A 10,523-nucleotide genomic window follows, 5' to 3' on the forward strand; every position below is an offset into this window, starting at 1 on the left:
GCTTACTTCAATGTTTAAAGATTTGTGGAAGTGTGAAATCCTAGAATCAGTCTATGTGGCAACAACAACCATCCTAAGTAGCTCTTGCACATTGGAGTTTCTACCTTTAACATAAAAAAACATGCCATTTCTAGATAAAATAATTATTATTCTCATGGTACCCATGTTGGTTAGAGGTGACTCATGTGAGCACTGGCTAAGAGTGATCATGAACTCATGTGAGCACTGGCTAAAAGAGAGAGAGAGAGAGAGAGAGAGAGAGAGAGAGAGAGAGAGAGAGACTTGTAGAAAAATCAAGAGGTCCCATCCTCTCGAGGACTTCCAAAGACCAATTACAAAGAGACACTTTGATAACTACCATAATAACTAATTTGTTCCAAATATTGCATAATACTTCATAAGGGTGCCCTTTCTATCTAAGTATGGCCACATCGCTTACTTGTCTTGACATTCCTCCTCAAGGAAGACAACTAATGAGTAGGTGTGGCTAATTTTGAATTAGGGAGTTTCAAGAATTTATCTAAGGAGATACCCTCTAAAAATGAAACAAAAAGAGAAAGGATAGCTTGGAAACGAGGGAGGTTGATATGAGATGGCAGTGAGGTGGCAGTCGCGAGGCAAGGGACATGCGTCAGGATAACGAAAAGAAAATCGGAAATGGGGATGATGGAAGCCAAGTGGGAGTGGAAGTTGGCATCATAGGAGCCAACATGCATGGACAACTCATAGGAGGGGCAAGTCGCCTCTAGATGGGAGCGGGGTTGCAAAGCACACATCTTTTTTTAATAGGTGTGGGCCGACATCGTGAACATGACCAGCTCTAGGGCGCATAGGTTCAACTTACATAATGCATTTGTAAATGCACATTGAGGGTTCAATCACAACTAGTGACTGTGACAGAAAAGAAGACTTGCTTTGTGGAAGTGGATTTGGTTAGTATGTCATGGAATTCACGGAGATTTCGCATAATGCAGTGTGAGAAAATAGAACCAATGGGAGTGATACAAGAATATTGATCTCAGGGATATAACCTAAGCTACAATGAAGGTTTATGCCTAGTCAATTTTTTGGCGCTTGAGAAAACATCACACATTCGCAAATTGAGATGCAATTCACCTAGACCAATAAGATTCTTCGTAAGACAAATCATTAAGCCCTTAATGATTTACAAGTGTCACACAATTCTCTTTGTCTTTGATCAAGGTTATGTACCTTGAAAGCTTGAAGCTTGAAGCTTGCACAACTTGGAAAGCTTGTAAGAGGGACTCCACACAAGGAGGGGTAACTATTTTCAAGTTACCCCCTCCTCCCTTCACTAATTGCACCTCAAGGAGGTGCATTTGGATTTCCAAAATCTACCCCTTTTCCCATTATGTGTGTGCGTGTTTTGCAATTACATCAATTGTCCATTCAATCAAGTCTTACCTCTTATCCCCTCTTGCGTGGAGTCCCCCTAAGAAGGGTGAAACTAGTTGGAATCTATCGTGTCTACCAACAAATTGATCTTTGGCATGCACTTTTGTTCTACTTGGGCATACTGTACATGCTTCTATTGTAACATTGGCTATCAATTGGATCAGATCGAGGCACCTTTGCGTTCAACATCAAAAGCATTCTTTTGTTGTTTTTGAAGCATAAAAGCGATGGATGATATATAAGAACCAAAGAATTTAAGAACCAAAGAATTTACAAGTCAAGGGTGAAGCCCAACAAGGTTGACTCTGATATTTAAAATTACCATCATAAAGCTAACACAAAGGTGCCTAAACATAAGGACATTTTCTCTTGGAGCAACGAGAGAAAATCCATGGGTTGTTGAAGTTTACTGGCTCCTCCAACATTTCATCCAAGTCCTTTATTTTTTCACCATTAGAGTGGGGAAAAAAGTAGGGAAAATTCTAGGGTGGGCTCATATGAGCCAATGACAAGGAAGTCCAAAGGAGCATGACTCCTCTACGGTGAACTTCCATTGGGCCAAAAGGATAGCGTTCATTTTCGAACTCAATGAAAAGCATCATCTCCATCGTTGACCTCGTTTGAACGTGCCCTTATACACACAACCATGTATAATAGTGTATAATAGTCTCTCCAAGCATTCTAAGCATTAATCATTTGACCACTTATGATTACATGAGCATTGTGACTCATAAATGTCTATGTGGCTACCCTCGGCACTAAGTAACACCATGCATTTAATGAGGGGGTGAGGGGATCAACGATCGGGGTTCACGGATGGGATCTCGAGGTGCACTAAATCCGAGAAACACAAAAATCAAGGCGATACAAGAGTCCACAACCCTCCCATGACTTAGGTTTGAACCCGTGATCTCGTGTCCTAGGTTTTGCGTTGCATGGGCTAACCACCTCACCCACATGCACATTGTGTATTCTCACCCATGTGTTGCTCGAGTTTTTGACGTTTAGTTTGTGTCCAGGTTTAGTTTTTAATGACCCCTGTGGCTACGATTGCCGCAACTTTCATTCGTGGACTTCTAAGCCATGGATCCCTTCACCTCCTTTAATAAATATAGGTGTTACTTAGTCCTGAGAATGTGAATACAAGCATTAGCTTGGCGTTTTTTTTTTCCACCATCAACGCGAGGAAGGTACATGATACAACTGTACATTGATGTACATTACACACTCGAGGGGCAACTGTAGGAACCATCTTCCCCTATAGGGAGGAGAATACATCCAAGAGAACGCAACCAGTGAGCTTCAAACTCTCAACCTTGGGTTACATTGCAAAGGTCTCACCAACTCCGCTATGTTTCTTGGATGATTAGCGTGGCTTGCTGCTCTCGTGGAAACTTTCAAAGTAAGTAGATATCGGAAAGGTAATCAAAGTTTTTAATAAATTCTGTTGTGTCCGTCAATTGTTGAACGTTTCAAGGTGGTTTACGTTGGTGTGGGTGTGGATGGAGAGAGAGAGAGAGAGAGAGAAGAGAGAGATTCCTCTCCGTGGTTTTATCCAGAATTGATGTAATGTGTGTTCAGCAGGTGAAAACGGCCCACTCTCCGGAATCTAAAGAAAGGTCGCCATGGCGACAATGCTTTTATGCTACTTTGAAGGACAGGAAGGAAGAAGTAAGGAAGAGAGAGAGAGAGAGAGAGAGAGAGAGAGAGATGAGCGGGGGATCAGACGAGAGGGTAGGGAGGGTGACCTTAGGTTATGGCATTGTGATAATAGTGGTGTGTATAATGGTGCTACTGAGTGTCTGTGCGGGGAAAGTGTGCGGATGGATGCGGGCATGGGCGTTGCGAGCGTGGAAGAGGTGCAGGCAACAGCAGCAGGGGGAGGGGGAGGGGGAGGGAGAGGAGGCGGCCAAGAGGAGCGGCAGAGGTGGTGCAGGTGGAGAGATGGGGCTGGAAGCGGAGGCGGGATGCAGGTGCAAAGTGCAGGTGGCGCCGCCGCCCACGTGCAGCAGATCCGTGCAGGTGGTGGTGGTGCAGGTGGTGCGGGAGGAGGAGGAGGAGGAGTGCTGCATCTGCATGGAGGTGTTGCGCGAGGGGCAGGGCCAAGAGCTGCCAAGCTGCGGTCACGTCTTCCACGCCGCCTGCCTGGACGCCTGGCTCCCTTCGCACGGTTCCTGCCCTCTCTGCCGTGCCCCTTCCCCCTCCTGCAGCCCCACCCTTCCGCTCCTCCTTCCCCCCATCCCCAGTCTCTGCCCCTCCTTTTTAACCCCTACCCCTGCTCACACTCGTTCTCCATAACCTGCTTTGCTCGCCAAAAAAAAACCTACGTGTACTGTTCCACCTACAAATTTTTAAAATTATCTCAAAATCTAAGCATAAGTGTAAAAGCCTTCAAATGGCCACACGTGGGTTTTCCAAGCAGGAAAAACTTTTCTCGATTGGGGCTGTTGGGGAGACCTAATGGCGCTCTAAAGAATAGAAAACTTCCTTTCAAGACACAATAGGCATTACGAAAAGGAGCATCATTCATGTACTCAAACATATGAATGTTGTAAATGTGTGACTACAATAACGATAGTAAGTTCATCATTTTAGAGCTAGATCGGTGTACCGGCTAGTGTGCCTCATTTTGCTGCCTTCGGTAGCAATTTGTCGTTAAAGAGAGGAGGAGGGCACAAATACATGTTGTTAACAGCTCCACCAAGCACAATGTTTTACAAAGCCCTTGACTACAACGTTTTACAACAACACCTTCTCATCTTGAATTCATTTGCTCACATCAATGCCTCAGAGAGAAGCCCTTGCTTCACATTGCTAGAAATAGCCCAAAGCTTTTTGAACTTGCCCATCATTTGGACATTCTCTATTATAAATATAGTCCAAGAGACTACATCCTAAAGAAGAATCCTGCTTAAAACTCAATCTTCCTCAAGTATACTACATGACAAACGTATTTTTTAAAGCATTGCCAAGCATGACGATGTTTTGAAGAGCATAAATTTAGTCCAAGAGTAGTCATCCTAAAGAAGAAGCCTACTTAGAATTCAATCTTCCTGAAGTATACTACATGGCAAACATATTTATTAGAGCATTGCCAAGCAACCTTGACTACGAATCTCATCATGAATTTGCAATCTATGCTTCTTCTTACATAAGACAACATGCCTTCCGTAGGTGATCGCTTTTGGAGAGTAGCCTTATCTCTACATTCACTAAATACATCAAAGAGCTTTCTCAACTAGACCATATTGGACATACTTGCAATAAATGCAATCCAAGGGACCTCATCCCATACATGCAGCTTGTCAAGACTTGTGCTTTCAAAAGTACACCGCTTGGCACACATTTCAATCAAAGCATGGCCAAGCACGTCACGTTTTGACAACCTTGACTAATAACCTTATCATGAATGTGTTTGCCAAGGTCAACCTTGGCATGGTTTCACATGCCTTTAGAATGCAAGTATAGATGATTGATTGCCCTTGGAGAGAAGCCTTGGCTTTGCATGCATTGAAAAAATTTGAAGGCCCCATAGCCTTGTTCACATTGGGGACATATGTTGTAGAGTAAGTGGGACAAAGATCTTTTTTAGGAGCTTGTTGTGCTTTTGAAAGTACACCACATTTGATCAATCAAGGCATTTCCAATTGTAACATTGAATAGACTCTACCTACTATTGATTTCATCATGAATTCTACCGGGATTAGTATACCGCATGGTGCACATGCCCTCAAACCGCAATCATAGGTGATTGCCTTTGGAGAAGCCCTCACTTTGCAATTGATAAAAAAAACTTAGAGAATCTAGGCTCTACCCATGTTGAACATACCCTACAATAAGTAAGAGATTTTCTCTTGGAACGATAGCTTGTTAAGAACTTGCTTTGTTTTGAAAACTACACCACACTTAGCATACATGTCAAAGCATTGCCAAGCACAAAGACATTTTTCCATAGCCCTCAATGTAATGGAATTGTCCTATTTAACTTGAGAGTAGCAGAAATTAATGAGAGTACTTTTGAGAAATAACTTTGTGAGCATAACGGGTGAACATAATTGAAGATAGCAACATAATCATAGCAATTAGTTAACTTGCCATGAACAATACTTTTGCAAGAGAGAGAATTTAGAGAACATCACAACAGTTGAGGACCGGATATATGTGGAGCCGGTCCCCCCTCCAATAGGCATTTGTATTATGATTTCTCCCATTAAGAGAGACTTGTTACAATACAGTCTTTGTGTTCCTTGTGACCTAGGTGATGCAATGAAGATGGAAAACTTCATGCATCACAAACATAACATAAACTTCAAGAAAGCTTTAACTATCCCAAGCCTCAGTCCCAAGACCTCAAACACCTTCAAAGGTGGAGAGAGCTAGCAGGGAATGAGGGTAGGGAAGAGGAAGAAGAAAAAGTTCGTAGGAGAGAGAATTAGTTCCTCACTTATCATACTCTTGTTGCTAGTATACATAATAGCATATTAATGAAGAAGAAGGAGATGGCAAGCTTAAGCATTGAAGCATGGCTCTTGGTTGGATTTGCACTCCATAGCCAAGAGTGTTGGTGTAAGCTCTCAACCTCTATTTGCTTGGAGAAGGAGAGGGAGCTCTTGCACTTTGCATAGCACACAATGAGAGTGTTTGTGTGTGTGTGTGTGTGTGGGTGAGTATACCCCCTAAGCATCCCCCTAGCTTGCTTGGGTCGACCCCCCCTTGTAGCTCATGCTTGAAGCTCATTGGACCCCTCCAGGCCTAGCCAATCATGAGCAGGAGGCATTACAAGCAGTAGGGGTAGCCTTGAGACAAGTGTCCGCCTTTCCCCTTTGAGAGAGAGAGCTAGATAAATGCTAAATCAATTAATTAAATATCCTAAATGACTATTGGACCCCTTGGGTGGTGAACCAATAGGTTTCAGGCATCTCATGAAGGTAACATAGGTAGGGGCCTGACATGTGTCCTTGCTTCCTCTTCAAGCTTGGGCCTTCCTTGTGTGTGTGAGTGTGCGTTCTCTCTCTAGCCCCTAGGAAAAGGGCTCGCCCCGCTCTTTGTAGAGATCCTTTTTGACTTTGGTGCTCAAGCACCTTAGTCATCAAGCATGACTAAGCACTTGGACTAGGGGGTATTCCCACAAGCATCTCAGGCAAGCTTGTCAAAGCACCTCAAGTACCTTAATCATGTAGCAAGTCAAGCACCTCAAGCATGTGGCAGATTAAGCACCTCAAGCACCTTAATCAAGCACCTCAAGCACGACAAGCACCTCGAGCTTGGGCCGGGTTCCCACCTCAAGCTCAGCCCTAGCTTACCTAAGGTCAAAGGACTTTTACACACATTATTGGAGGTCTTCAATGAAGCTAACCCTAAGGTATTATGCTCCATTGGTTAGCCTTGCTCTTTGATAGACTATCTCCCATTTGGGCCCCTTTACCATTGGCCCCGTGTTGAGATAGATCTATAAGCACATATCTATATCTTGACACTTGTTCCCGATTATTCTCCCACATTAAGTGATCAATTTAATATGAGAAAATCATTTGGGTTGGTTAGATATTAGATTTTATGACATTACCTCTCTCTTGAAATCATAGTCGTCCTCGACTACGAGGTAGAAGAGATAAAGCCTTAGTCATTAGTCAATCGTACTTAGCGGGTAGAGATCCCTTTTTACCCTACGACATCTTTCCAAGATGGATGACTAATCCATTTGGTGCTTGGGAGACATAGCTGCCGCAAGCATGTCTACTCTTTAGTCCATTTCATTCTCCCAAAGTAGAGTGACAAATTCTACTTGGTGTTTGAGAGACGTCGTCATCACAAACATGATTCTAAGAATGCATACTAGTTAAATTTGTGCACAATTAAAAAGAGGACTAATCTTATAAGACAAAAACATGAGTCATTTAAAAGAAATTTGTACATTTGCTTACTCTAATGTAGCATTGTAAGCATTGACAAGGTTCATACTATCCTTAAGCTGTACTCCTTGCATCCATCTAGCATCTTCAAAAGGATAATTTTTGAACTTAATAAGATACCATCGGATAATCTTACCATGTCGTAGTACCTTGTCTTCATGCCGAAGGACAGGTTTGGGTTGTAGCACCTCTTCTTGGTCTTCAACTTCGGGAGGGTCTTCAATAATTGGTTCAATTGGTGGCTCTCCTTTGTAGGGCTTAAGTAGGCTTACATGAAAGGCATTGTGTATGAGCCAATGGTTGGGCAACTTGAGTTGATAAGCCGTCTCATTGATGGGCTTCAAGATTTGGAAAGGACCATAGTATCTTTTTGCTAGTTTAGCATAATAGTTTTGATGGCCCGTAGGATTTTTGCCCGTCGTTTGCCTTAATCGAGCCTTAGGAAACTTGAGTAAGACCCAATCATTTTCTTTGAACATTAAGGCTCTTTTGTGCTTATCAGCAACAGCTTTTTGCCTTTGTTGAGAGATGGATATAGCCTCCCTAATCTTTTGAAAAATTTCTTGTAGGTCACGGCTATACTCATCGGCGGTGAAGATCTTCCCATGTACTTTGAGTAGCAAGGGACTTTTAGGTCTTCCCTCAATGATCTCAAAAGGTGCTTTTCTCGTAGAAGTATGTGCAGTATTATTGTAGGCATACTCTACAATAGGTAAGTACGTTTCCCATTGTGAGCGTTGATCTACTTCGGTAACATAAGTCTTGAGTAGATCGAGTATCGTAAGATTGGCTATCTCACTTTGGCCATCCGTTTGTGGGTGATAGGCCGAAGAGAAATTCAATCTTGTTCCTAGATTTTCAAAGAGACCTTTCCAGAAATTACTGGTCATTCTAGGATCTCTATCTGACACGATGGATGTGGGTAATCCATGGTGCTTGAAAATCTGAGATATGAAGAGAGTTGCCATTTGGTGTGCCTTAATAGTCTTTTTGACAGGAATAAAATGTGCTTGCTTGCTAAACCTGTCGACTATTGTTCATATTCCTGTATTCCCATGGATAGACTTGAGTAATCCAAAGATAAAATCCATGGATATACTCTCCCATGGTGAATTTGGAATAGGTAATGGCTGGAGTAATCCAGGTTGCTTCTTTCTATCATACTTGGTCTTTTGGCATATTACACATTTTGATACATACTCTTGTATGTCCACTTTTATGGTAGGCCAATAGAAGTACGTCTCTACTCCTCGGAGAGTAGGTTGAATACCTCTATGCCCCGCATATGGAGGAGCATGGGATTCATACATAACTTTCTCACGAAGGGAATGGGTAACACATAGCCTATTGCCGTGGAGAAGATAACCATCCTGCAAGGTGAATGGTTCCTCTTTCTTCCCCAAAGCAAGGGCTGACATTATGTCTCTAAAGTCAGGGTCAGTAGCATACTCATCTATCATAGAGGATAGATCATTGTGAGTAGCTATCGACACCGCATTAACTTTTGGTCGTCGTGAAAGTGCATTGGCAACTTGATTGTGCTTACCAGCTATGTGAGCAGTATGGAAATTAAATTGCGAAAGAAAATTTGCCCACCTCATTTGTTTGTCGAAAAGCTTGGTCTGCGTCATGAAATACTTGAGACTTTGGTGGTCGGTTCGTAGGATAAATGGAGTCCCCAATAGGTAGTGCTTCCATGTGTCTAGGGCATGTAGAACAGCTAAAAGCTCTTTCTCATAAATGCCCAAGACTCGTTCATCACTATTGAGCCTTTGGCTCTCATATGCTATGGCATGCCCTTCTTGAAGCAAAACCGCTCCAAGGCAATCACCACAAGCATCACATTGGACCTCAAATGGCTTCGAGAGATCCGGAAGGACGAGGACTGGTTGGGAAGTAAGCTTCTCTTTGAGTTTTTCAAAAGCATTTTGCTCCTTAGCAGTCCATACAACTTAACGTTCTTCGTAGTTAAGTCGTGTAGTGGTCCTGCTACTTGAGAGAATTTTGCTATGAAGCGTCTATAGTATGCACACATACCAATAAAGCTTCTTAGCTCATGTAGATTTCTTGGGTTAGGCCATGCTTTTATTACCTCTAACTTTGATGGATCCATTTGGATACCATCTTTAGAGATCATATGACCTAGGTACTGAATCTCTTGAAGGAAGAATTCGCTTTTCTTTTGGTTGAGATAAAGCTTGTTCTCCCTCAATGCTTGAAAATCACTTGGAGATGTTGCTTATGTTCCTCCAAAGATTTGGAGTAGATGATGATATCATCAAAGAATACTCCAGTGAATTTTCGATATGGTCTAAAAATTTTCTCCATCAAACGATTGAACGTAGTTGGTGCATTAGTCAAGCCAAAAGGCATGACTAGATATTCATAAAGACCAAACGTTGTGCGAAATGCGGTCTTTAAGATATCTTCATCCACTATCCTTATTTGATGATAGCCACTCTTAAGGTCAATCCTACTGAAGTAGGTAGAGCCTTGTAGCTTATCAAACAGATCTTCTACCCGAGGTACGGGAAATCTGTTTTTGATAGTGATATGGTTTAGTGCTCGATAGTCCACACACATACGGTATGTACCATCTTTCTTTTGCACTAAAAGGACTGGAGAACAAAAGGGAGAGGAACTAGGCCTCACCATCCCTTTGTCTACCAGTTCTTGTACTTGCCTCATGATCTCCTCTTGTTGAGCTTGTGAGACTCGATAAGGAGGCTTGTTAGGTGGTGAGCTTCCAGGAAGGAGCTCAATACGATGGTCATCATCCCCTCGTTTTGGAGGTAAGTCCATAGGGATATCATCGATGAACACATCTTGGAATCATTTTAGAAAATTAGACAAGTCTAACTCTTCTTGATTCCTATCATTTACATTTGATGAAACATTAGTATCTTTTAGAGACTCTTTGACAAAAAATCATGTACGCAAAAACTGAGCTCTTCATTGACTTATCAAAAGCAAGAGGATTTACAAGTGGAATAGTGCGACCACGCTCACTAGCATCTATATACATGTTCTTTCCCCTGCAGGTGAAGTAAATTCTCCTTTCAGGGAACTTCATGTTGGCAGCCATGCGATCAAACCATGGTGCCCCCAGGATAACATCCTGATGTTGGAGAGGAGAGATGAAGAAGTCTTCTTTGTCGACATAGCTTTGGACATGAAGACTCAACTTCCCAATCA

The 10,523-nt window shown here is 42.5% G+C and overlaps 1 protein-coding gene across 1 annotated transcript; it reads left to right on the forward strand.

The window, feature by feature from the left end:
• Positions 1 to 3,099: 3,099 nt before the first annotated feature.
• On the forward strand, positions 3,100 to 4,016 carry LOC147421491 (uncharacterized). Its single transcript, XM_086503200.1, has one exon. It carries the CDS (start codon positions 3,127 to 3,129, stop codon positions 3,712 to 3,714), a length of 588 nt encoding a protein of 195 aa, XP_086359326.1. The 5' UTR covers positions 3,100 to 3,126; the 3' UTR covers positions 3,715 to 4,016.
• The last annotated feature ends 6,507 nt before the right edge of the window (positions 4,017 to 10,523 follow it).

Source organism: Adiantum capillus-veneris, chromosome 27 (genome assembly GCF_014529385.1).
Source record: "Adiantum capillus-veneris isolate H3 chromosome 27, ASM1452938v2, whole genome shotgun sequence".
NCBI lineage: Eukaryota > Viridiplantae > Streptophyta > Polypodiopsida > Polypodiales > Pteridaceae > Adiantum > Adiantum capillus-veneris.